We start from the raw sequence: 27,763 nt of genomic DNA, 5'->3' as shown, positions 1-27,763 counted from the left end.
AAAAAATTATACAAAATAAAAGTAAAAAGAAGTACAGATTAGGGTTGGGTTATAAAAACATATCTGAAACTTTGAACATCCCACGGAGCACCATTAAATCCATTATTAAAAAATGGAAAGAAAATATGCACAACAACAAACCTGCCAAGAGAGGGCCGCCCACCAAAACTCACGGACCAGGCAAGGAGGGCATTAATCAGAGAGGCAACAAAGAGACCAAAGATAACCTTGAAGGAGCTGCAAAGCTCCACAGCGGAGTTTGGAGTATCTGTCCATAGGACCCCTTTAAGCCATACAATCCACAGAGCTGGGCTTTACGGAAGAGTGGCCAGAAAAAAGCCATTGCTTAATGAAAAAAATAAGCAAACAAGTTTGGTGTTCGCCAAAAGGCATGTGGGAGACTCCCCAAACATATGGAAGAAGGTACTCTGGTCAGATGAGACTAAAATTGAGCTTTTTGGCCATCAAGGAAAACGCTATGTTTGGCGCAAACCCAACACCTCTCATCACCCCGAGAACACCATCCCCACAGTGAAGCATGGTGGTGGCATCATGCTGTGGGGATGTTTTTCATCGGCAGGGACTGGGAAACTGGTCAGAATTGAAGGAATGATGGATGGCGCTAAATACAGGGAAATTCTTGAGGGAAACCTGTTTCAGTCTTCCAGAGATTTGAGACTGGGACGGAGGTTCACCTTCCAGCAGGACAATAACCCTAAGCATACTGCTAAAGCAACACTTGAGTGGTTTAAGGGGAAACATTTAAATGTCTTGGAATGGCCTAGTCAAAGCCCAGACCTCAATCCAATTGAGAATCTGTGGTATGACTTAAAGATTGCTGTACACCAGTGGAACCCATCCAACTTGAAGGAGCTGGAGCAGTTTTGCCTTGAAGAATGGGCAAAAATCCCAGTAGCTAGATGTGCCAAGCTAATAGAGACATACCCCAAGAGACTTGCAGCTGTAATTGCTGCAAAAGGTGGCTCTACAAAGTATTGACTTTGGGGCGTGAATAGTTATGCATGCTCAAGTGTTCTGTTTTTTTGTCTTATTTCTTGTTTGTTTTACAATAAAACATATTTTGCATCTTCAAAGTGGTAGGCATGTTGTGAAAATCAATTTTAATTCTAGGTTGTAAGGCAACAAAATAGGAAAAATGCCAAGGGGGGTGAATACTTTCACAAACCACTGTACATAATATGTCTATGGTTGCTAGCCTAGTGCTGTCTCTATGTCTCTGGAACACAATCAATAGTCCAGCTGCTTTGTCAAATGCTTTGTCAAATGACATATCCAATAAAGGACTTGATATTTGTCTCTTAATAAAGTTATGTCTCTCTTTACATCCAATGACAACAAAGGCTTATGTTTATCTGTGAATCTATTTTGCTCTGGGATTTTTAACAGTATTCTGTTGAATTACTATGTTAGATAAGTATTTGTATGAGTATTACCATTACCATTACCACTGGATTCTTCTTGTAATATAAATCAATTTGATTAATATATAAGTGATGCTATCTTCAGTAATGATGAGTAGATAATGGGAAAGTTTCAGTCAGATGAGCAGTTGTTCAGTTGATCGTTAACATTCACAATGCTTCTGTAAAACAAAATGAGCTAAATAAAGAAATGTACAAGCGAGATCTCCAAGCTATGTGTTCATTGTGTATCTTTTTATTCAATTCAAATCAGCAGTTATTTACAAAACATTCCAAACATAAAGTGTGTAAAAAGAAGAATGAACGCTTGGATTTACATTCAGTTTATTGCAAATTTAGAGTAGCCTACCTGAACTTGGATCCTTCAGGTGAATGAGCCTACTACACACAATGATGTATATAAATCATTACCTACACATCATCAATTTATGCATTTAGGAAGGAAGGCAAACTGGCAATGGCTCGAGTTTGAAGTGGAGGGAGTATAGGGCTCCTTCTCTGGAGGAGGCAAAAAATAGATTCTGGCTTGGAAAAGTTTAATATTTTCAGAAGGAGACGGGTAATTGGTTAAGGGAGGAGGATTGAAGCGAAAGAGAGAGGAAGTTGAAAAGACTGAGGGAGGCAGAGGATGGGTTTGAATCTGTTGAAGCTAGCAATAACAAAGGAGAGGGTATGTCGAGGAAGATTGGTGTCAAGTTCAAACAGAGTGAGCCGGTCGCCAGTTCGAGTTCTGGAGGTGAAATGGAAGGGGTAGAACGTGTTGTGAGGAACTCAGAGCCCGAGCCTTGCATTGATGGACATGGTTATGATAAAGATAAGTTTGGTCCAGTAGGAGTGACATTTTTGGAGAAAGTGGATCCTTGCCTTTTGGCGGATCCATTTGTGGTTTCAGGGTGGGTGGGAAAGGAGTTGGGTGCAGTTGAATCAGTGACGGTAACCTGTAGTGGACTTGTGATACTTGTTTGTGTTTCTTCTGACCAGAGGGAGCGGGTGCTCCGTGTCACGCAACTTGGGTCAAGATCTGTTTCTTGCTTTGCTCTTAGGACAGGGCACCATTGAAAGGAGTGATTTCTGTGGCAGCGTTAAGTGTGGAGGTGGAGCAATTGAAGTTGAAGATTCCTGGTGTTTGTGACGCCCGCCATTTGGTGCGACGCAGACCAAGCAGTGAGCGTAGGGAAACAGAGGAGTCACTATCAGTCCTTCTGAGCTTTGAGTCAGAGTCTTTACCTGACAAGGTCATGTTAGGATATATCAGTTATCTTGTTAGAGCGTTTGTGGCGAATCCACTGCGCTATTTCAGGTGCAATGTTTATGTTCATGTCGCAGAAGTGTGTACGAGGGAGATTCCAAGATGTGGAAAGTGTGCAGGATCGCATGGGATAGAGGATTGTGTAGTTTTGGTGGATAAAGTTGTGTGTGTCAACTGTAGGGGTGCACATGTTTCTGAGGATCGGAACTGTCCGGTGAAAGAGATGCAGGTTGAGGTGGCTAGAGTCAGAGTAGTGCAGAAGGTGTCGTATACTGAGGCAGTGAAGAAAGTAGAGGAGGATGGGTCAAGGGTGAGGTATTCTGAGAGAATCCCTGTGAATAGTAGATCTGTGCCAGCTCAGAGGGATAGGCCAATGAGTGATATGTACTGTACTTCAGTAAGGTTGGCTTCTTAGCGTTCATAGCAATGGTTATCAACTGCACCGCAGAAATGGAAAGTAAATCACAGAAAATAGATGTTGTGGTGGCAGCTGCAGAGAAGTACTTGGGGGTACGAGATTTGACTTCAGAAGAGTTACAGCGTATGTAGAGTGGTTGTGTCCTGTCCTCTCATGTGTTGGCCTGGGGTAGGATCAGATAGGGTTAAAGTAGTGGAATAAGGTGATGGGTTATAATGAGTATAGGGTTCGTTGGTAGGGTAATTCAAGTATATGTATATTTTAATGTTTTACTTTTTCACGGTTCCCCTTTCCCATTTTGTATCACGAAGTGTAATGAATCTATACTATAGTTCAGTTGGTGGCGGTAATGCAACATATTGGATGCCAACCGCCGTTAAACCTCACCGAAGAAGAAGATCCGTTTATGTAGTCCTGCTGAGAGTGCGCTGGACTACAATGCCCAGTGAACTAATGCGCAAGACGCTTTGCAGAAGTAGTTAGTGCGCCTGCGTAGAACAAACGGTCGCGCGCAAGATTTCAGTTTTGTTTGAATGACTTCGAGCCTGAGGAAAAGACAATAAGTGGATTTTTAGCTATGTAGCTAGCAATGGCAAAAGCTTCCAACCTGACGAGGACAGAGTTGGACTCATCATTTGAAAGCAATTTGTCAGTTTCTAGCCGAACTTCTAACAGAAGTTTGCGAGTGGCAGAGAAAGAAAGAAGAAAGAACCAGACTGGGGATCCATTTGTACTTGCGCTGAAGTACTTCTCAGAAGGTAGCTAGGGGAGCTAACGTTAGCTAGCCAGCGAGTATACTATTGCTTGCAGAAGGCAAGCGTAGCTAACGTTAATGTTGTAGCTGACGTTACCTTTTAACCAAAGTGAACTAGTTATCTGACCGTATGGCAGCCCAGCTTCTTGCTATGTCAACTTGCCAGACCCCGCCAAGTCTTCTTGTTTTGGAAACACCCGTTTACTTATCTTTGGGACATAACATAGGAACAACCAGTACATAGACTGCCGATGTTGTGTTCCAAAGTTACCTTTTACTGTAACTTATTTAGCTAACGTTAGTTAGCTAATGCATAACCAGTGTGGGTGGGGTATAGCTAGACTGAACAAGGAAAGGAAGGTATGGAGTATGCACAATTTGCTAGTCATCATTTCGTTACAAGTACAACAATTGCATATAACTAATTTATTATTCAACATATGTATTTAATGCTAACGTTAATCACACATAAACATTAAGAGGATAGCTAGCTAGCTAGCTAAGGTTACATGTAACGTACAAAATATATATAATCGTGATTGGAAATTTTACAGCTGGATGTTAGCTACTAACATTGTTTGTTATGAATTAAGTGCATTGGAATTGAATAGCTAGCTAGCTACAGTAACTAAAGTGCATCCAGTCACAGAATGTCCATGATTTCAGATGAGTTGTTTATTTTTTTCCTAGTGGAGGCAGGTACACAATGCTTCGGGAACGATGTGTTGGAGAGGAACCTGGTGCTGGTGGAGAGAGTGGGGCTCAGTCGAGGACTCCCTCCTGAAGCCATCTCTGTCATGCTGGACTATGCTATGAGCTTACGTATGGGTACGAACAACCAGCAGCCACTGCAGCTACAGACTGACCTGAAATATAGATTTACACTGATGAATTAATTTGACCATACATAACATTTCAGCGCTTTGCTCTTTCTCTTGCCCTGAACAGGAGGTGTGACGTGTGTTCGGGTCCTGAAGTTTCTAATCCCAGCAACCGTGGTGCCACAGGAGGCCGTTGTTCAAGCAGTGGCGTGGTTATGTGTCGGCAAGATAGCCATCAGCACACAGGTAAAGAGCTCCTCTGTCTCAAAGGTCTGTAAGTCACACTCACAGATTTAAAGGTTGACACTGAAGACTGACCATAACATTACAATACTAGTGTCATCAGAATTGCTCTGTGTCCTCTTTCCCTTTACGAGCTTGAAACTGGTGTTATGGGTGTTTTCCAGGTTATTTTCCTTCGGTGGGTGCTAACTGTTTTTGACATGATTGACTCCAAGGACCATCTTCGAGCCATCTATGGCTTCATCTTCAGCTTTGTGACTGAAGAGAATTTGGTATGTGCAGGAGTCGTATTCCCCCTTGCTCCGATGATATCAATGAATGTCTTGAGTTTTTACATTGGCATTAGATTGCATTGCTATTTAAATAATGATGGATTTGTTTTGTGTTTCAGTCTCCTTACATCTGCCATTTGCTCTACCTTTTGACAAGGAGGGAAAGTGGTATGTGACATCTTGTTACTCAATGAACCATTACCATAAGGTACAAATTGTTCCTGCAGCACATCACTCTTAGTTTTTTCTTGTGTTTTTCTTCTGTCATAGTTCGGCCATTCAGAGTCAGAAAACTGTTGGACCTCCAAACAAAAATGGTACAACAAATGTTTTTTGTTGTTTTTTAAGATGTTGTCAACTTAATACAAGTGAATGCATGGGAGACTTCTAACAATTGTATTACCATTATGAAATACTTTGTGATAAATGGCAGGGGGAGAAAATACTTGCATATTGTTTGTACCTCTCTCTACATAATTCTCAAAAATAGTTAATCCTCAGTACCATTATCAGTAGTTGCACTCTGAATGATTGCTACATCCATCAAACTGAGAGTGCAGTCCCTGTGGTGAGCATGTTGCACTGAGAGTTTCATTAATTTCCTCTCATCTTCTGTCTCCCCAGGGAAGGCAGCCGTTCCTGTTGCACTTGCTGTCATTGTACAAGGTGTTTTGCCCCGAGTTGGTGACGCTTGCTCTTCCATCACGAATGAGGGTTAGTACACGGATCACAACTAGTGATCTCTTTCCATTGCAAAAAACACACTTTGTCGTTCACCAAACATCAGTGTTGGGGTCGATTTCATCCATATCCGATCTGGATGTAAATTGAAATTCCAATCCAACTCTCTTCATTGAAACCCTGAAAAACATACGTAATGTCAACGTGTATCTTTTCGGCTGTCGTTCAGAGTGGGTTTAAGAACCACAACTCCACGTGGAAGGCGGCGCTCAGTGCTGTCCAGAAGAGGAACAACGGCCAGGTGTCCTCTGACATCAGCCTGACCCTCGGGCTCAAAGACAAGACCAACTCCAGAAAGAGGGTAAGGCCATGAGCTATGGCACACCATTGACAGTTGACCTTAAACACCGTCTTTATAAAGTGTCCTAGTGCTAATGTATAGCGGTACCTTTTTTTTGCCTTTACATTTTTTAAATCATTAGGGGTCAGGACATTTTGCCCTCCATAGACCATGAGATTCATTTAGTCAAAGGCCCTCCTTGCTTTTTGGATCTATCTGGAAATAGACACTTTATGTGGCACTGTCATAACCTAATGAACTGTTTTCAATATACTGACATTCCTATCAGAAATTTCATCACCTGGAGTTACCATCGCTGAGCTCGTCTGTCCAGAGTAACTCCTCCTCCAGCAGAAGCAGGAAGGTCTTCCCCCTGGAGCAGCTCCACTCCTTTCCACAGCTGCTGGACAACCTCCACTGCATAGAGGTAACTCTCTCCTTCTCTCGGTCTCTCTCTGTCTGTCTCTCTTTCTCACTGTCTTTCTATCTAAGTCGGTCTCCCTGTCCCTCTCTTCGATCTCTTTTTATCACACACACACACACACACACACACACACAAGCCTGATTAGTCACACAGTGATATGGCCATGAGGTACCTTGTTTTTGCTACAGTTAAATATGGCAGTATTATTTTTGGATGATATTATATCGATATTCGACTCCAAGTATCGATTTGTAAAAAAAAATATATATATATTAGTTTTTGCTATTGTAGGTAGCGTTAGCTAGCACTAGTTGGCTGTACCTGCGCCTAAACTTCATAATTTTTCATCCTATAACCTGTTCTCACGCTTTTTAAATAGTGAACCAACATGTTTTCAGCACTTTTATTTCCCTGACTGGTCAAAACTTGTTTTCTCATGCTCTCTCTTGTCTCTCTGTATAGTGTGTTTGGAAAATAAAATCGCAAATAAAAACGCAATATCGAATCGCAATACATATATAATCGTGAAAATCGCAGTACATGCATGTCGGCACCTAAGTATCGTGAGGTCCCTGGCAATTCCCAGGCCTAGCTATAGTGCGTAATCGCATGCTACAGCTGGACAAAATATAATGTTGTTGAAACCCTGGAGAGGCTGAGTGCACATTTTTTCTTTCTTCTAATATTCCTTTCTAGTGGAGCTTCAGCATGAAACTGGTTTGTGTGTGGCAAGCACATGATGGAGCAAAGTGACAGTCAACTGATGAGGAACGGGGCTGTCTTTTCGTAGTGAGTTAGGTTATAAATCATGGGCTGGATAGAAGCAAAGCCTACTGTCTTCAGAACTGGATAATAATTGCTTTATTTGCCTCATCCTCCTCTCTTAATATTGTATGTTCAGTCTCTCATAAAGCTGTGATTGAGAACAGCCTAGGCCTATAGACTTCGACTCGTTCTTGTTCTTTTTGAAAGGGGCGACTTTACGATGCCTTAGGTTATTGGAATATAACTTTAACTTGTCTTAAAGCTTTTATGATAGGCCTAGTAGGAAATTGGCCATTTGGTTTTCAACCTCGCATGGAGTGATTTTTACTCCCTGCACAGATGATCTATTTCTTAATAAGCTTAAACTTGATTAAACGTGTCATTTAAAAAAAGATAGGCTATTGATATGGTTTCTTCTCTCATTATTAGTCCCCTGGCTACCTTAGGTTTTTAGGCTATTCAAACAACTTTCTTAGATGGAAGTCCATTAGATTGATTTATTGTTTGATCAGGAGAAAGCCATGCATGCATAAAACGATGAAAGGTTAGCCTACCAGTAGCCCAAAGTCATATTCATATCGAATGGAGAGAGAAGGGAATATAGCCTCATTTTTTTTAAACAGCTAGACACAATGTAGTTAAGTAGTGTCCGTTATATACAGTGCCTTCAGAAAGTATTCACACCCTTTGACTTTTTCCATATTTTGTTCTTACAGCCTGAATTTAAAATGGATTACATTTTGATTTAGTCACTGATCTACACACACTACCCCATAATATCAAAGTGGAATTCTGTTTTTAGACATTTATTTAAATAAAAAAATTTAACCTGAAATGTCTTGTGTCAATAAGTATTCAACCCCTTTGTTATGACAAGCCTAAATAACTTCAGGAGTAAACATTTGCTTAACAAGTCAGATAATAAATTGCATGGACTATGGTGTTTATTAACATGATTTTGTTTTTATGACTACCCCATCTCTACCAAGCACAGATTCAATGACAAAGACCAGGGAGGTTTTCCAATGCCTCGCAAAGACGGGCACCTATTGGTAGATGGGTAAAACAAACAAAAAAGCAGATATTGAATATCCTTTTGAGCATTGTGAGGTTATTAATTAGATGGTGTATTAATACACCCAGTCACTACAAAGATACAGGTGTCCTTCCTAACTCAGTTGACCGAGAGGAAGGAAACCACTCAAGGATTTAACCATGAGGCCAATGGTGACTTTAAAACAGTTAGAGTTTAATGGCTGTGATAGGACAAAACTGAGGATGGATCAACAACATTGTAGTTACTCCACAATACTAACCTAAATGACAGAATAAAAAATATTCCAAAACATGCATCCTGTTTGCAATAAGGCACTACAGTAATACTGCAAACAATGTGGCAAAGAAATTAACGTTTTGTCCTGAATACATTTACATTTTAGTCATTTTGCAGACGCTCTTATCCAGAGTGACTTACAGTTAGTGAGTGCATACATTTTCATACTGGCCCCCCGTGGGAAACGAACCCACAACCTTGGCGTTGCAAGCGCCATGCTCTACCAACTGAGCTACAGGGAACTACATTTTTAAATTTTAGTCATTTAGCAGACGCTCTTATCCAGAGCGACTTACAGTTAGTGAGTGCATACATTTTTCATACTACAAAGCGTTATGTTTGGGGCAAATCCAACACAACACATCACTGAGTACCACTCTAAATATTTTCAAGCATGGTGGTGGCTGCATCATGTTATGGGTATGCTTGTCATCGGCAAGGGAGTTTTTTTTGTTGGGATAATAAGAAAAGGAATAGAGCTAAGCACAGGCAAAGTCCTAGAAGAAAACCTGGTTCAGTCTTTTTCTCCAACAGACACTGGGAGACAAATCCACCTTTTAAGCAGGACAATAACCTAAAACGCAATGCCAATTCTACACTGGAGTTACTTACCAAGACGCCATTGAATGTTCCTTAGTGGCCTACTTAACGTTTTGACTTCAATCAGCTTGGAAATCTCTGGCAAGACTTGAAAATGTCTGTCTAGCAATGATCAACAACCAACTTGACAGAGTATGAAGAATTTTGAAAAGATTAATAGGCAAATGTTGCCCATTCCAGGTTTGCAAAGCTCTTAGAGACTAACATGTATAGATTCAGGGGGTTGAATGCTTATCTAATCAAAATATATTAGTGTTTTATTTTCCATTAATAAGAAAAAAATAATTTTTCTTCAATTTGTCAGAGTATTTTGTGTAGATCGTTGTCAAAACATGGCAATTAAATCAATTTTAATTATACTTTGTAACACAACAAAATGTGGAAAAAGTCAAGGGGTGTGAATACTTTCTGAAGGCACTGTATATAACTTTTTTTTATAGGTTTAGGCTATAAGGCCCATGCATCCAACGGGGAGAGCAAGCGAGAAACAATATTCTGACTGGACATTTTGAGCCGCTTTGGTGGAATTCTCCGCTCTGTCTAGCCTACATTCCTCTCTTGTATTCTGTATATAACATATTTATTGAAATAGGCTATAGCAAATAGGAATAGGCTAATTACCCGACTCCGTTCTTTACTGCGCAGCGCCAGTCAAGTTCAAATAGGCTAAACCATCATCTGTCACATCACAATGTCGTCACCATCGGCAATGGTTGTCAATCATTGTTGATGGACGACACTATCGTAATATCGCCCCACCCTACTGTTTTTCCAAGCCGTAAAAATCAGTTCTTGAAGGTGCCCAGCACTGCCCGTTTCACTTGTAATGTCTTTTTGGGGCCACATGAGGGAGCTATGTCACCAGCACAATTTTGGTTGTATCAAAACAGAACAACTGCTCAACCTTGTCTCCCGCTCAATATGTTGGCTAGCATTGTCAGTGTAATTTGTTTGTTATTACCCAGAGCCATAAAACAGATTCATGAGCTCTCTCCATGTCGTTTGTTTTCTAAATTTGTCATTGCTCTGTTAAAATACTTTATCATGGTTCGTTTGTCCTGACAAGTTATTAATTAACTGGCCAACAGAGATGTATCACCGGGAGCCACATTGAAAATGTTATAAAGTGTTGACAATTACAAAATGGCCGCTCACAATACTGTTTGCTTGTCAGATCAAAACAGATACAGTGCTGTGAAAGTATTTGCCCCCTTTCTAAATTTCTTAACATTCTGTATCAAATATGCAAATGTAATCTGATCTTCAACCAAAACCTAAATTAGATCAAATAAACCTGAGTGAACAAATAACACAACAGTTACATACTTATTTCATAAACAAAGTTATGTAACACCCAATGCCCCTGTGTGAAAAAGGAATTGCCCCCTTACACTAAATAACTGGTTGTACCGCCTTTAGCTGCAATGACTCCAACCAAATGCTTCCTGCAGTTGTTGATCAGTCTCACATCGCTGTGGAGGAATTTTGTCCCACTCTTCCATGCAGAACTGCTTTAACTCAGCGACATTTGGGGTTTTTCAAGCATGAACTGTTCGTTTCAAGTCCTGCCACACCAGTTGGGATTAGGTCTGGACTTTGACTAGGCCATTCCAAAACTTCTAATTTGTTGCTTTTTAGCCATTTTCACGTAGACTTGATTGTGTTTTTTGATCATTGTCTTGCTGCATGATCCAGCTGCGTTTCAGCTTCAGCTCACAGACGGATGGCCTGACATTCTCCTGTAGAATTCTCTTGTACAGAGCAGAATTAATGGTTTCTTCTATTAACGCAAGTCGTCCAGGTCCTGATGCAGCAAAGCATCCCCAAACTATCACACAACCACCACCATGCTTGACAGTTGGTATAAGGTTCTTACTTAGGATAGAGAGCAATCACCGCAGCTGTTAGTGTGCAAATGTACATAGTCAAATTAAAACCCAACCTTCATGTACCCATTGTGATGCACGGATGTTCCAATCTCAGTTTAGACAAGACTGACTTTGTCACTTCGTAGTCAATTTTGACACTAGAATAACTGTTTCTGACTCATATCGATGCCACATAGGGATTGGTTGCTTTTTAAAGGCAGTCGCTCTTTAAGGACATTTACGGTTCACGATACATAAATTCCCCTCACAGTTGAGCTGGGCAATAAGGACAAATCCATATCGCAATAAATTGCCTAAATTGATGCGATAACGATAAATGGAACGATAAGTTTAACATTTAATGACTGAGTCTGTAATACCAACATGTTTTTGCATTGTTGGTTAAGGGCTTGTAAGTAAGCATTTCACTGTAAGGTCTACACCTGTTGTATTCGGCGCATGTGGTAAATAACATTTGATGTGTACCACATTTAATTTTTAAATCCTTTAAACTAGAGCTGGGTGATATGGCCTTAAAATCTTATCTAGATGTTTTTCAAACCTATGGGCGATTCGCTATATATACAGTGAGGGAAAAAAGTATTTGATCCCCTGCTGATTTTGTACGTTTGCCCACTGACAAAGACATGATCAGTCTATAATTTTAATGGTAGGTTTATTTGAACAGTGAGAGACAGAATAACAACAAAAAAATCCAGAAAAATGCATGTCAAAAATGTTATAAATTTATAAATGTATCTGTAAGTCGCTCTGGATAAGAGCGTCTGCTAAATGACTAAAATGTAAATGTAATGTAAAAATTTGCATTTTAATGAGGGAAATAAGTATTTGACCCCTCTGCAAAACATGACTTAGTACTTGGAGGCAAAACGCTTGTTGGCAATCATAGAGGTCAGACGTTTCTTGTAGTTGGCCACCAGGTTTGCACACGTCTCAGGAGGGATTTTGTCCCACTCCTCTTTTCAGATCTTCTCCAAGTCATTAAGGTTTCGAGGCTGACGTTTGGCAACTCGAACCTTCAGCTCCCTCCACATATTTTCTATGGGATTAAGGTCTGGAGACTGGCTAGGCCAGTCCAGGACCTTAATGTGCTTCTTCTTGAGCCACTCCTTTGTTGCCTTTGCCGGGTATTTTGGGTCATTGTCATGCTGGAATACCCATCCACGACCCATTTTCAATGCCCTGGCTGAGGGAAGGAGGTTCTCACCCAAGATTTGACGGTACATGGTCCCGTCCATCGTCCCTTTGATGCGGTGAAATTGTCCTGTCCCCTTAGCAGAAAAACACCCCCAAAGCATAATGTTTCCACCTCCATATTTGATGGTGGGGATGGTGTTCTTGGGGTCATAGGCAGCATTGCTCCTCCTCCAAACACATTGAGTTGATGCCAAAGTACGCACAAAAAGTTTATTTCTCTCAAATTTTGTGCACACATTTGTTTACATCCCTGTTACTGAGCATTTCTCATTTTCCAAGATAATCCATCCACCTGACAGGTGTGGCATATCAAGAAGCTGATTAAACAACAGGATCATTACACAGGTGCAACTTGTGCTGGGGACAATAAAAGGCCACTCTAAAATGTGCAGTTTTATCACACAACACAATGCCACAGATGTCTCAAGTTTTGAGGGAGTGTGCAATAGGCATGCTGACTGCAGGAATGTCCACCAGAGCTGTTGCCAGAGAATTGTATGTTAATTTCTCTACCATAAGCCACTTCCAGCTTTGTTTTAGAGAATTTGGCAGTACGTCCAACCAGCCTCACAACCGCAGACCACGTGTAAGCCTAGGACCTCCACATCCGGCTTCTTCATCTGTGGGATCGTCTGAGACCAGCCACCCGGACAGCTGATGAAACGGAGGAGTATTTCTGTCTGTAATAAAGCCCTTTTGTGGGAAAAACTAATTCTGATTTGCTGGGCCTGGAGCGCCAAATAAGCAAACTTATTTAATTTCAAACTTCACATTTCTCTAGTATAGGCTACTTATCATAATGAATGATATCAGCAAAATGCCAGCGATGAATGGTCAGTGTCGATAATTTTCTGTTTATCGTCCCAGCTCTACCTCAAGGAGCCAACGTGTGCAACAAGCTGTTGTGACAGCATTTGCTACTTTTTATGGGCGCAGGACTACTACGGCTGGGCAGGACGTTGGAAAATACAGATGAGCTAGTACTGTCGATCATGCAGCGCAAACAAATCAGCGGCGGCATCGTTGAGGGATCACTGATTCCTTATGCTCGCTCCCCCCGTCATTAAAAGCAGTCGTTTCTCAGATGAACGATGCGTTTGCTCCTTAATTATGGGAAGACTCAGCCATGTCTGTTGACAATCTATTTTCTCTTTATTTAATTATTATGCTTAAGTTCCCATATTACCAGGCAGCTGTTCACACAATAGACAGACAGACCACTCCGTGTGGAGAAATGTCTGAATGCTGCCTGCAACAGACATATCCATGATGGCCGTAGTATGAGGATTAGTAGATGTGACAGATTTAGTCCAGTCAGTGACAGAAAGGTTGCTCACTCAATGAAAACAAGGACACCGGCAACAGAGATCCTCTTATTCAATAATATGAAGACGCTTCAATAATATAATGCTAATTTCCTGACATGAAGCTATTCAGAACATGATGGAGCTTTGGAGTTTGATGGCCTCTCAGTTTGTGTGTGGGTGTGGTTAGGTGGTGGGGTTCATGAATATAAGTGTGTGTGTGTGTGTATGTATGTGTGTTTTTAAGGGTGAGTGAGTGGTGGGTTTTGATGGGGTTCATACTGTAAGTGTGTGTGTGTGTTGACTGTTTTAATAATAATCTCCCCCTCTTCCACAGCTCCCATCCCAGATGGGTTCTCTGCTGGGCTCCAGTCTGGCACTCTGTTACCTGGACTACGTACAGGATGACTCCGCCTTCCTCCGACTCAACTTCTGGCTGGGCCACGCCCTCCATGAGGGTAAAACCAGGAACTTACCATTCACCAACCACTACGACTTCCCTCCATTGTCTCTCTTACATTGTGAAAGAGGGAAGTAGAAAGAAAAAAGCCCAAAACACTCAAATCTCCGTACCCTCCAAATTGACCCTCATCAATTCACAGTAGGCATTTCAAAGCAACCGTCTGACGAACAGCTTTTATGAAAATAAAGAGTTTGGGTGTCAAGGTTGTACAGTCATGGTCAAAAGTTTTGAGAATGACACAAGTATTGGTTTTCACAAAGTTTGCTGCTTCAGTGTTTTTAGATATTTTTGTCAGATGTTACTATGCTATACTGAAGTATAATTACAAGCATTCCATAAGTGTCAAAGGCTTTTATTGACAATTACATTAAGTTTATGCAAACAATCAATATTTGCAGTGTTGACCCTTCTTTTTCAAGACCTCTGCAATCCACCCTGGCATGCTGTCAATTAACTTCTGGGCCACATCCTGACTGATGGAAGCCCATTCTTGCATAATCAATGCTTGGAGTTTGTCAGAAATTGTGGGGTTTTGTTTGTCCACCCGCCTCTTGAGGATTGATCACAAGTTCTCAATGGGATTAAGGTCTGGGGAGTTTCCTGGCCATGGACCCAGAATTGAGATGTTTTGTTCCCCGAGCCACTTAGTTATCACTTTTGCCTTATGGCAAGGTGCTCCATCATGCTGGAAAAGGCATTGTTCGTCACCAAACTGTTATTGGATGGTTGGGAGAAGTTGCTCTCGGAGGATGTGTTGGTACCATTCTTTATTCATGGCTGTGTTCTTAGGCAAAATTGTGAGTGAGCCCACTCCCTTGGCTGAGAAGCAACCCCACACATGAATGGTCTCAGGATGCTTTACTGTTGGCATGACACAGGACTGATGGTAGCGCTCACCTTTTCTTCTCCGGACAAGCTTTTTTCCGGATGCCCCAAACAATCGGAAAGGGGATTCATCAGAAAAAATGACTTTACCCCAGTCCTCAGCAGTCCAATCCCTGTACCTTTTGCAGAATATCAGTCTGTCCCTGATGTTTTTCCTGGAGAGAAGTGGCTTCCTCGCTGTCCTTCTTGACACTAGGCCATCCTCCAAAAGTCTTCGCTTCACTGTGCGTGCAGATACACTCACACCTGCCTGCTGCCATTCCTGAGCAAGCTCTGCACTGGTGGTGCCCCGATCCCGCAGATGAATCAACTTTAGGAGACGGTCCTGGCACTTGCTGGACTTTCTTGGGCTTTCTGAAGCCTTCTTCACAACAATTGAACCTCTCTCCTTGAAGTTCTTGATGATCCGAGAAATGGTTGATTTAGGTGCAATCTTACTAGCAGCAATATCCTTGCCTGTGAAGCCTTTTTTGTGCAAAGCAATGATGATGGCACATGTTTCCTTTCAGGTAACCATGGTTAACAGAGGAAGAACAATGATTTCAAGCATCACCCTCCTTTTAAAGCTTCCAGTCTGTTATTCTAACTCAATCAGCATGACAGAGTGATCTCCAGCCTTGTCCTCGTCAACACTCTCACCTGTGTTAACGAGATAATTACTGACATGATGGCAGCTGGTCCTTTTGTGGCAGGGCTGAAATGCAGTGGAAATGTTTTTGGGGGATTAAGTTCATTTTCATGGCAAAGAGGGACTTTGCAATTAATTGCAATTCATCTGATCACTCTTCATGACATTCTGGAGTATATGCAAATTGCCATCATCAAAACTGAGGCAGCAGACTTTGTGAAAATTAATATTTGTGTCATTCTCAAAACTTTTGACCACGACTGTAGAACTAACAAATCTGTTTCATCCTCCCTTTTTTGTTCTGTTCTATCCCCTGAACGTTTCACCAGTGAAACCTTTTTTATTTTGGGTTTCAGAGTTTCTGTTCTGCAGCGGGGACGGGGGCTCTGGGAGTTCGTCCGAGGCGCTCCACTTCCTCAACAGGTTGCTCTCCACACAGCACTTCCTCCAGGTGAGCCTCTGCCCCTTCATCGCCGCCATCCAGGCCCCTCTCGCGTCCCGTTCCCCTCCCTGCCTTCCCCTCTTTGCCAGATCTGTATCTGTCAGAGCGGGTTAAACTCTCTCTTCTCTGCTCCCACGCTTCTCCCCCGCTGCTCATTAATAAATTATGCCACAGTCAAACGCTAATTTGAGATGCGTATGTTTTGTCTCCCCCCTCTTCCTCAGGAGGGCTTCTCCAGCACAGAGGGCTTCCTCTACAAGTTCCTGAACGTTTGGGACGGTTCGCTCCTCCGCCCCCAGATCCTAGGCTTGCTGAGTGACATCCCCGTGGTCCCCAGTTCCTGTGAGTAGGCCCTGTTCGCTTGGCTGCCTCACGCTCCTCTCCTCCAGTCTCTCTTCCCTAATTAAACAGCTGAACTGTAACGGGGGGGGGGCACGTGACTACGTTTCCCAGGCTCCCTGGCATATGCTGCCAGCCTGCCATGTGCTGGGGATTGCATGGTTAGGAATGTTGAATTCATTGCTCTCCCCATCTCTCCCAGGTATCAGCCAGCTTCTGTTTGAGCCCCTCATGCAGCTGTTCTTCACCTCCACGCTGTTTTTCAAGGTAATAGTCAACAGAATCCCTCAAAATAGATCCCGCTTCGAATCAAACATAAGAAGCTTGCATCACACCACTGTATCCATGTACAGTCCAGCTATCCGCAGTCTTTTAAATCCTGGGTCGTATTCATTTGGCACCAAACAGAAGAAAACATACTGAAACAGGGACCAACTACCTGGACTTGTCCAATGAGAACCGTGTGCTTTCTTTTTCTCATGGAAAAACGTTTTACAAATGTTTGCTACGGTGTGCCTTAATGAACACGACCCCGTTGTAGTTCTAAATATCCCTCGTTTTTCCCCACTTTTAATATGTTTCAACTCTAACACCCCTCTGTTGTCTGTCCTCTCTAGTGCAGCGTGATTGACTGTCTGAACAACATGCTGTTGAAGTGGCTGACCTGGCACTCTGTGTACGCCCTGGAGGACGGCCTGGACATCAGTCTCAACAGCCACACACCCATGTGAGTCTCACTGTCCCTGTCCCACTCACTCACTCAGACACGTCCCTGTCCCACCCACTCACTCAGACACGTCCCACCCACTCACTCAGACACGTCCCTGTCCCACTCACTCACTCAGACACGTCCCTGTCCCACTCACTCACTCAGACACGTCCCTGTCCCACCCACTCACTCAGACACGTCCCACCCACTCACTCAGACACGTCCCTGTCCCACTCACTCAGACACGTCCCTGTCCCACCCACTCACTCAGACACGTCCCTGTCCCACTCACTCACTCAGACACGTCCCTGTCCCACCCACTCACTCAGACACGTCCCTGTCCCACTCACTCAGACACGTCCCTGTCCCACCCACTCACTCAGACACATCCCTGTCCCACCCACTCACTCAGACACGTCCCTGTCCCACTCACTCAGACACGTCCCTGTCCCACCCACTCACTCAGACACGTCCCTGTCCCACCCACTCACTCAGACACGTCCCACCCACTCACTCAGACACGTCCCTGTCCCACTCACTCACTCAGACACGTCCCTGTCCCACTCACTCACTCAGACACGTCCCTGTCCCACTCACTCAGACACGTCCCTGTCCCACTCACTCAGACACGTCCCTGTCCCACTCACTCACTCAGACACGTCCCTGTCCCACCCACTCACTCAGACACGTCCCTGTCCCACCCACTCACTCAGACACGTCCCTGTCCCACTCACTCACTCAGACACGTCCCACCCACTCACTCAGACACGTCCCTGTCCCACTCACTCACTCAGACACGTCCCTGTCCCACCCACTCACTCAGACATGTCCCACCCACTCACTCAGACACGTCCCACCCACTCACTCAGACACGTCCCACCCACTCACTCAGACACGTCCCTGTCCCACTCACTCACTCAGACACGTCCCTGTCCCATCCACTCACTCAGACACGTCCCACCCACTCACTCAGACACGTCCCACCCACTCACTCAGACACGTCCCTGTCCCACCCACTCACTCAGACACGTCCCTGTCCCACCCACTCACTCAGACACGTCCCTGTCCCACCCACTCACTCAGACACATCCCACCCACTCACTCAGACACGTCCCTGTCCCACCCACTCACTCAGACACGTCCCTGTTCCACCCACTCACTCAGACATGTCCCACCCACTCACTCAGACACGTCCCTGTCCCACCCACTCACTCAGACACGTCCCTGTCCCACTCACTCACTCAGACACGTCCCTGTCCCACTCACTCACTCAGACACGTCCCTGTCCCACTCACTCAGACACGTCCCTGTCCCACTCACTCAGACACGTCCCTGTCCCACTCACTCAGACACGTCCCTGTCCCACTCACTCACTCAGACACGTCCCTGTCCCACCCACTCACTCAGACACGTCCCACCCACTCACTCAGACACGTCCCACCCACTCACTCAGACACGTCCCTGTCCCACCCACTCACTCAGACACGTCCCTGTCCCACCCACTCACTCAGACACGTCCCTGTCCCACCCACTCACTCAGACACGTCCCTGTCCCACCCACTCACTCAGACACGTCCCTGTCCCACCCACTCACTCAGACACGTCCCACCCACTCACTCAGACACGTCCCTGTCCCACTCACTCACTCAGACACGTCCCTGACCCACTCACTCACTCAGACACGTCCCTGTCCCACTCACTCACTCAGACACGTCCCTGTCCCACTCACTCACTCAGACACGTCCCTGTCCCACTCACTGTCACCCCCTCACTCACTGTCACTCACTCACACTTCCAGAACCTCAGCTCCGTAACTTCCTTGAGTTAAAGACATACAGTGTATTCGGAAAGTATTCAGATCCCTTCCCCTTTTCCACATTTTGTTACGTTACAGCCTTATTCTCAAATGGATTAAATAAAAATAATTCCTCATCAATCTACACACAATACCCCATAATGACAAAGCGAAAACAGATTTTTAGATATTTTAGCAGATCATTCTGCAACTTGATTGGAGTCCACCAGTGGTAAATTCAATTGATTGGACATGATTTGGAAAGGAACACTGTCTATATAAGGTCCCACAGTTGACAGTGCATGTCAGAGCAAAAACCAAGCCATGAGGTCGAAGGAATTGTCTGTAGAACTCCGAGACAGGATTGTGTCGATGCACAGATCTGGGATAGGGTACCAAAACATTTCTGCAGCATTGAAGGTTCCCAAAAACACAGTGGCCTCCATCATTCTTAAATGGAAGAAGTTTGGAACCACCAAGAGCTGGCTGCCTGGCCAAACTGAGCAATCGGGGGAGAAGGACCTTGGTCAGGGAGGTGACCAAGAACCCGATGGTCACTCTGACAGAGCTCCAGAGTTCCTCTGTGGAGATGGGAGAACCTTCCAGAAAGACAAGCATCACTGCAGCCCTCCAACAATCAGGCCTTTATGGTAGAGTGGCCAGACGGAAGCCACTCCTCAGTAAAAGGCACATGACAGCCCACTTGGAGTTTGCCAAAAGGCACCTAAAGGACGCTCAGACCATGAGAACCAAGATTCTCTGGTCTGATGAAACCAAGATTGAACTCTTTGGCCTGAATTCCAAGTGTTACGTCTGGAGGAAACCTGGCACCATCCCTACGGTGAAGCGTGGTGGCAGGATCATGCTGTGGGGATGTTTTTCAGCGGCAGGGCCTGGGAGACTAGTCAGGATCGAGGCAAAGATTAACCGAGCAAAGTACAGAGAGATCCTTGATGAAAACCTGCTCCAGAGCGCTGAGGACCTCAGACTGGGGCGAAGGTTCACCTTCCAACACGACAACGACCCTAAGCACACAGCCAAGACAATGCAGGAGTGGCTTCGGGACAAGTCTCTGAATGTCCTTGAGTGGCCCAGCCAGAGCCCGGACTTGAGCTCGATCGAACATCTAGCTGTTTAGCGACACTCCCCATCCAACCTGACAGAGCTAGAGAGGATCTGCAGAGAAGAATGGGAGAAACTGTGCCAAGCTTGTAGCGTCATACCCAAAAAGACAAAGTACTGAGTAAAGGTTCTGAATACTTATGTAAATGTGATATTTCTATGTTTTATTTTTAATAAATTTGCAAAAATGTATAAAAACCTTTTTGCTTTGTCATTATGGGGTACTGTGTGTACATTGATGAAAAAACTATTAAATCAATTTTAGAATAAGGCTGTAACGTAACAAAATGTGGAAAAAGTCAAGGGATCTGAATACTTTCCGAATGCGCTGTATTTCATTGTCTTCCTCTCCAGTATTCTAACTCTTCACAAACGCCCAATCTGAACCCATCAAGGTTAATGTGGTCTCCAATACATTTTTATTCCCTTCCATTTTCAACTTCATCTCTGGAGGGAAACTCAATGAAACGCAGTGCTGAAATCAATGGCTGTGGTGTGTGGTTGGCCACCTCCTCTCAACCTCCTCGGTTTCTCCTCATCTCTCTCCGCCCGGCCGCATTGCTTCACACTCAGCGCTGATTTGGTTATTGTCTTTTATTGCATTAACCGAGATGGGCGGGTCTGCTGAAGGAGAAATTAATATGATCCAAGGGCAAAGCCCCCTTTTTGACCGTCTCAGTAGTCCCATGCATCATTAGGATTCATGCGCTTCTCTCCTATTATGGCTGTTTTTTTGTGTTGTGTAAGGGTTTACAGTATGTGAATACCCTGCCTCCCCTCCCCAGGAACATGACTCTCTCTGGCTTCATGGACTCTGTCATGGAGCTGGTGCGTTTCGTGGGCCGCCTGGCCACCGTGGGGCTGCAGCTAGAGGGCTGCCACTCCCTGCTCCTCAGCTTCATCCTGGACTTCTATGAGACGGTAATCAATCCAGATTAAGCCAATACATTTCATTTAATACATAAATAAAATAAAATACAGTGCACTCTTCTAGTGATCACACAGGAAAATGTTTGATCTTTATAAGCAGTTGATCATCGTAATCACATTCATTATAAGCAGAATGCACTGTCAGTTTTTCCATATTCATGCTCCATAAAAAAAAATGACATTACGATATTCGTTCTGTGGTGTTGACCTGTGTGTCCCTGTGCGTGCCGTGCAGGTGTGTGACATGTTCCTGAAGTACGGGCTCCCCCTTGTGGTCATGCCCCCCGTGGGAGTGTTCTACCCAGCCCTGTTCGCCACCGACCCCGTCAGCGTTGACCGCCTCGGCTACATCATGTACAGGTGGGGAGGGAGGAGTGGTGATGTCAACCCCGTTACTATCATGTCAACACCGGGTCTGACAGTGTTGACACTGTGACTCAACACCGTCACGTCAGCGTGTCATCTTTCACACACAAACCATCACTGCCATGTCGTGTGCAAAGCATCTACATGTATGTCAAACTTTCTCCTATATATATATTTGATGACGCAAGTGAATGGTAAGCAGTCTTGGTGCAGCACGCCAACCAGAACACTGCATTTATGATTCATGATAATGAAGGGTCCAGGATGCAGAATTGCACTAAGAGAGAAAATGTTTCGAGGCCATGAAGAATGCAAAAGGCATGCATTACTCAAGCACAAATATCTTGTCGCACAAATTGCTTGTATCCTACATGGGCCTCTGTATACTGAGTATAACAATTCAAACAAGTGAACATACCTCTATAGCGTGACAAAAGAGCTTTTATTAAAACAGGCCAAAGATCTGGTCTGATATACATTTACTGCGACTAATGCTACTATGGTTGTTGTTTTATTTATCGTAAAATATTCTGCTCGCAACAAATGGAAATATGTTGTTTACATAACATGGAAAGCAATGTGGTTGTTTTTCTACCCTTAAACAGACGACTAAGGTTATTGCAATTTTTTCAGGTACAAGAAGAACCTGACCTCTGCTAAGTGTCAACAACAGGAGACCAAGGTAATGAAAGCGCTCCCTTTAAGATACGTTTTCTGCTTTGCATATTTAACATAGTTTTTGCATAATCAAGCCATTCAAGGCTCCTCGCGTGGCCAATTCTACCCCTCCACATAATGAACAAAACTATTAGAATTAAGTGCTGATTACAGAAAATGGCAATTTAGGTTGTTACTTGTTCAAACAAAAAACACACCAATTACTTTTTTTATTTTGTATGCCAGTTCTAGTGTATGAAGGAAATTGAATTTTCAAGTAGGTGCTGGCAATTACACTGAACAAAATATACAGTATGTAAATGTCATATTTCCGTTTTTTTATTTTGAATACATTTGCAAACATTTCTAAAAACATTTTTTTGCTTTGTCATTATGGGGTATTGTGTGTAGATTGATGAGGGGAAAAAAACTATTTAATCCATTTTATAATAAGGCTGTAATGTAACAAAATGTGGAAAAAGTCAAGGGGTCTGAATACTTTCCCAATGCACTGTAAATGCAACATGTAAAGTGTTGGTCCCATGTTTCATGAGCTGAAATAAAAGATTCGAAAATCTTTCCATACACACAAAAAGCTTATTTCTCTAAAATGTTGTGCACAAATTTGTTTACATCCCTTTTAGTGAGCATTTCTCCTTTGCCAAGATGATCCATACACCTGACAGGTTTGGCATATCAAGAAGCTGATTAACAGCATCATCATTACACAGGTGCACCTTGTGCTGGGGACAAAAGGCCACTCTAAAATTTGCAGTTTTATCACACAACACAATGCCACAGATGTCTCAAGTTTTGAGGGAGCGTGCAATTGGCATGCTGATTGCAGGAATGTCCACCAGAGCTGTTGCCAGAGAATTGAATGTTCATTTCTCTACCAAAGCCGCCTCCAAAGTCGTTTTAGAGAATTTGGCAGTACGTCCGACCGTCTTCACAACCGCAGATCACATGTAACCACGCCAGCACAGGACCTCCACATCCGGCTTCTTCACCTACGGGATCGTCTGAAACCAGCCACCCGAACAGCTGATGAAACTGTAGGTTTGCACAACTGAAGAATCTCTGCACAAACTGTCAGAAACCGTCTCATAGAAGCTCGTCTGCATGCTTGTCATCCTCACCAGGGTCTTGACCTGACTGCAGTTCGTCGTCGTAATCGACTTAAGTGGGCAAATGCTCACCTTCGATGGCCACTGGCACGCTGGAGAAGTGTGGGGTTATGGTATGGGCAGGCATAAGCTACGGGCAACGAACACAATTGTGTCCCAGTTCTTCCATGGCCTGCATAGTCACCAAACATGTCACCCATTGAGCATGTTTTGGGATGCTCTGGATCGACGTGTATGACGGCGTGTTCCAGTTCCCGTCAATATCCAGCATCTTTGCATAGCCTTTGAAGAGGAGTGCGACAACATTCATGAGGCAAATGGTGGTCACACCAGATACTGACTGCTTTTCTGATCCACTCCCCTACCTTTTCTTGTATGTATCTGTGACCAACAGATGCATATCTGTATTCCTAGTCATGTGAAATCCATAAATTAGGGCCTAATGAATTTCAATTAACTGATTTCCTTATATGAACTGTAACTCAGAAAAACCTTTGAAATAATTGTATGTTGCATTAATTTTTTTGTTCCGTGTGTGTATATATACAGTGGGGAGAACAAGTATTTGATACACTGCCGATTTTGCAGGTTTTCCTACTTACAAAGCATGTAGAGGTCTGTAATTTTTATCATAGGTACACTTCAACTGTGAGAGACGGAATCTAAAACAAAAATCCAGAAAATCACATTGTATGATTTTTAAGTAATTAATTTGCATTTTATTGCATGACATAAGTATTTGATCACCTACCAACCAGTAAGAATTCCAGCTCTCACAGACCTGTTAGTTTTTCTTTAAGAAGCCCTCCTGTTCTCCACTCATTACCTGTATTAACTGCACCTGTTTGAACTCGTTACCTGTATAAAACACACCTGTCCACACACTCAATCAAACAGACTCCAACCTCTCCACAATGGCCAAGACCAGAGAGCTGTGTAAGGACATCAGGGATAAAATTGTAGACCTGCACAAGGCTGGGATGGGCTACAGGACAATAGGCAAGCAGCTTGGTGAGAAGGCAACAACTGTTGGCGCAATTATTAGAAAATGGAAGAAGTTCAAGATGACGGTCAATCACCCTCGGTCTGGGGCTCCATGCAAGATCTCACCTTGTGGGGCATCAATGATCATGAGGAAGGTGAGGGATCAGCCCAGAACTACACGGCAGGACCTGGTCAATGACCTGAAGAGAGCTGGGACCACAGTCTCAAAGAAAACCATTAGTAACACACTACGCCGTCATGGCTTAAAACCCTGCAGCGCACGCAAGGTCCCACTGCTCAAGCCAGCGCATGTCCAGGCCCGTCTGAAGTTTGCCAATGACCATCTGGAGGATCCAGAGGAGGAATGGGAGAAGGTCATGTGGTCTGATGAGACAAAAATAGAGTGTTTTGGTCTAAACTCCACTCGCCGTGTTTGGAGGAAGAAGAAGAAGGATGAGTACAACCCCAAGAACACCATCCCAACCATGAAGCATGGAGGTGGAAACATCATTCTTTGGGGATGCTTTTCTGCAAAGGGGACAGGACGACTGCACCGTATTGAGGGGAGGATGGATGGGGCCATGTATCGCGAGATCTTGGCCAACAACCTCCTTCCCTCAGTAAGAGCATTGAAGATGGGGTCGTGGCTGGGTCTTCCAGCATGACAACGACCCGAAACACACAGCCAGGGCAACTAAGGAGTGGCTCCGTAAGAAGCATCTCAAGGTCCTGGAGTGGCCTAGCCAGTCTCCAGACCTGAACCCAATAGAAAATCTTTGGAGGGAGCTGAAAGTCCGTATTGCCCAGCGACAGCCCCGAAACCTGAAGGATCTGGAGAAGGTCTGTATGGAGGAGTGGGCCAAAAACCCTGCTGCAGTGTGTGCAAACCTGGTCAAGACCTACAGGAAACGTATGATCTCTGTAATTGCAAACAAAGGTTTCTGTACCAAATATTAAGTTCTGCTTTTCTGATGTATCAAATACTTATGTCATGCAATAAAATGCAAATTAATTACTTAAAAATCATACAATGTGATATTCTGGATTTTTGTTGTTGTTTTTTTTAGATTCCGTCTCTCACAGTTGAAGTGTACCTATGATAAAAATTACAGACCTCTACATGCTTTGTAAGTAGGAAAACCTGCAAAATCGGCAGTGTATCAAATACTTGTTCTCCCCACTGTATATAGCTCTGGGTTCAGACACGCCAATATGTTTACCCCAAATATCAGACTTAACAAGAAAAATGGGTCCGGTAAACGGCATGCAAATTTCAGCGCGTGCAAACATTGGAGATAATGGACCCAGAGACACCCGACCCTGTGAAATTCCACGAGATGGGCTATTTATTTAGCGACGCGCTGATTGAGTGTTTAAACTACGTCTCCATCGCTCTCTTTTTCCTCTCTTCTTTCTTGTCATCTCCCCATCACAGCAGGCGTTTCACATCAGCAGGCAGACGTACAAGGAGTTTAACCACTACATGCTTTTCATGGTGAGCTGCCTGTGGAACTCCAAGATGTTCCTGCCAGGCATGGCCATCGAGGTGGACCAGGAGCTCCTGGCTCTCAGCAAAGTCCCCGAGCCCCGGACCAGCTTTGACCTCATCCACCACCCTGCCTTCCTGGGCTACGCCCTCGACTTTCACCACAAGGTGAGTTTAGATTAGAATTTAGATTCAATTAATTTTTGTGATCATTTAATTTATATTGTGATTTACATATTGCAATTTGCCAGGCATTTTATAATGTTCAGGTCTGTGAAACCAATTTATATACTGTATATAATTTCCATAAATGTCCACGTAACTGTTTATGCTCAGTTTATATATGAAGTCTAATTTCCAAACTTCAAGAGAGCAGCCATCCTCTCCAGTTGAGTTAATAAAGTTTAAGGTCGGACAAGGAGATGAATGTGGTATTAATGTAAATTTTATAGAAGATCAGAATCAGTTTATTATTCATGACATTGCATGAGACTTGCGTTTTCATCATGTTAAATAATCCAAGTACCTTCTTTTGGTCCGAAACCGCCTTAACACCCAGTACACTGTTCTACTGAGGGGGAAACTGTTGAATATTAATAATTCTCTCTTTATCAGTGTTGGCCAGAGAGGAAGGACATGGACCTCAATTCCATCAAGGTACCACAGTCCTATTACTTCTTCCAGGTTTTTTTTATATACGTGCACTGATGTGCGTTTGAAGTATGCCATTCATTTTTCATGATAATTTCTATTGATCAGTGAGCCATAGTATCAGGGATGGGAGTCCTGGATGGCCTGTATGTATTTGATGGTCTGTAAAGCGCTCTTTCTTTCTGTCTGTAGGCTGGGAAGCAGTGGGACTGGTACCTGGAGTTCCTCTTCTCTCAGGGCTTTCATGGCCTCCAACAGTTTGTCCAAAGTAGCATCAACCGGCGCTCTGTGGCTGGAATCAATGGCCAAAGAGGCAGCCAGCCCACAAGCAGGTAAACGACAGGCCTAACGGGAGGAGAAAACAGAAAACACAAAAGACTCTGAAACTTCTCTGTGTTGTAAAATACGTGTACATATTTTATCTCGCCATATTCTCCAAGGAAAGATTCACAAGAGACTTGTCTTTTTCTCTGTAAATAGCCACTATTTTTAATCCACAATTTTTAATCCTGACTGTATTTTTATTTAGTTTTGTCCATATTTTAATTCCGCTTGGTGTTATCTGTTCTCTTGTATAGCTTATCCATCCATCTATTATTTATGTGGAACTTGCACATTAATAAGAATACATTTCATCTTATTTTTTCTATTTTTTTTACTAAAGCATCCCCCTGGTCTTTTACTAAATTACACCAATGCTCCTAAAAACAAACATTCAACATGCGGGAACATGCACACTTGTGTACTAATGAAAATGTGAATATCCTTTCTATTAAAAACCATTGGTAGAATTCATTAAGGGAGAAATCATCAGTATCTATTGCAGTTACTGGCTCAACCATCTGGAAAACAAAATGTTCCCTTAATTGAAGGATCCATCTGAATAGTTAATAGGCTCTCCAGCTACAGTACCTTGGAACATGCTGGGTGCAGGGAAACGCACCATTCTCACTGTGCCACCACAGACTTTCCCTCTGAGCACAACCATTACTGACAATGGGGTTAACAGGTGTGCTGTGTTTACACTGCATGTATTATGGCTGTGTTCATGTAAATATATTGAGTAAATTCTTCAGCCCATGGTTCCTTTTATTTTTCAACGTAGTGGTATAGCAATGTCAATGTAATGGTCAATTTCACATAAATTGCTGACTGTCCACCAATCCATCATAATTGGACCATTGCTGTGTCTAGTCCCCATTTTCTGCTGTTTAAACTAAGTACCTCAATTTCAAAGGTGAAAGTTTGCATTAGCTCCTGTAGCCTGTTTTTGTGTGCTTTTAATATTATAATTCCCTTCTACAAATAAAGTTATTCTCATGCAGTGATGGCAACTCACAGAGGGGATGAATATTTCAAAATGAATGCAGTATTAATGGGCTAATTTAAAGAGACCCTTGTCACCTCAGTCTCCATGAGGTCTGGATCTGGCCTGTTTTGTTTGGCT

At 43.5% G+C, this 27,763-nt stretch overlaps 1 protein-coding gene across 2 annotated transcripts; it reads left to right on the top strand.

Moving 5' to 3' along the window:
- Window positions 1-3,606: 3,606 nt before the first annotated feature.
- On the top strand, window positions 3,607-27,391 carry cenpi (centromere protein I). 2 transcript variants are annotated; one of them, XM_041853083.2, is made up of 20 exons: window positions 3,607-3,867; window positions 4,554-4,691; window positions 4,812-4,930; window positions 5,092-5,199; window positions 5,319-5,367; window positions 5,470-5,516; window positions 5,824-5,913; window positions 6,110-6,241; window positions 6,510-6,647; window positions 14,070-14,190; window positions 16,065-16,159; window positions 16,375-16,492; window positions 16,692-16,756; window positions 17,107-17,216; window positions 20,901-21,036; window positions 21,281-21,405; window positions 22,045-22,093; window positions 25,618-25,833; window positions 26,281-26,322; window positions 26,509-27,391. In XM_041853083.2, exons 1-20 carry the CDS (start codon window positions 3,699-3,701, stop codon window positions 26,650-26,652), a joined length of 2,211 nt encoding a protein of 736 aa, XP_041709017.2. In that variant the 5' UTR covers window positions 3,607-3,698; the 3' UTR covers window positions 26,653-27,391. The 2 variants fall into 2 exon arrangements, with proteins under 2 accessions (XP_041709017.2, XP_041709008.2); XM_041853074.2 differs by having other exon boundaries at window positions 25,615-25,833.
- Window positions 27,392-27,763: the final 372 nt, after the last annotated feature.

The sequence above is a fragment of the Coregonus clupeaformis genome, chromosome 3 (assembly GCF_020615455.1).
Source record: "Coregonus clupeaformis isolate EN_2021a chromosome 3, ASM2061545v1, whole genome shotgun sequence".
NCBI classification, from domain to species: domain Eukaryota; kingdom Metazoa; phylum Chordata; class Actinopteri; order Salmoniformes; family Salmonidae; genus Coregonus; species Coregonus clupeaformis.
This window is presented reverse-complemented; position numbering and strand designations above follow the sequence as displayed.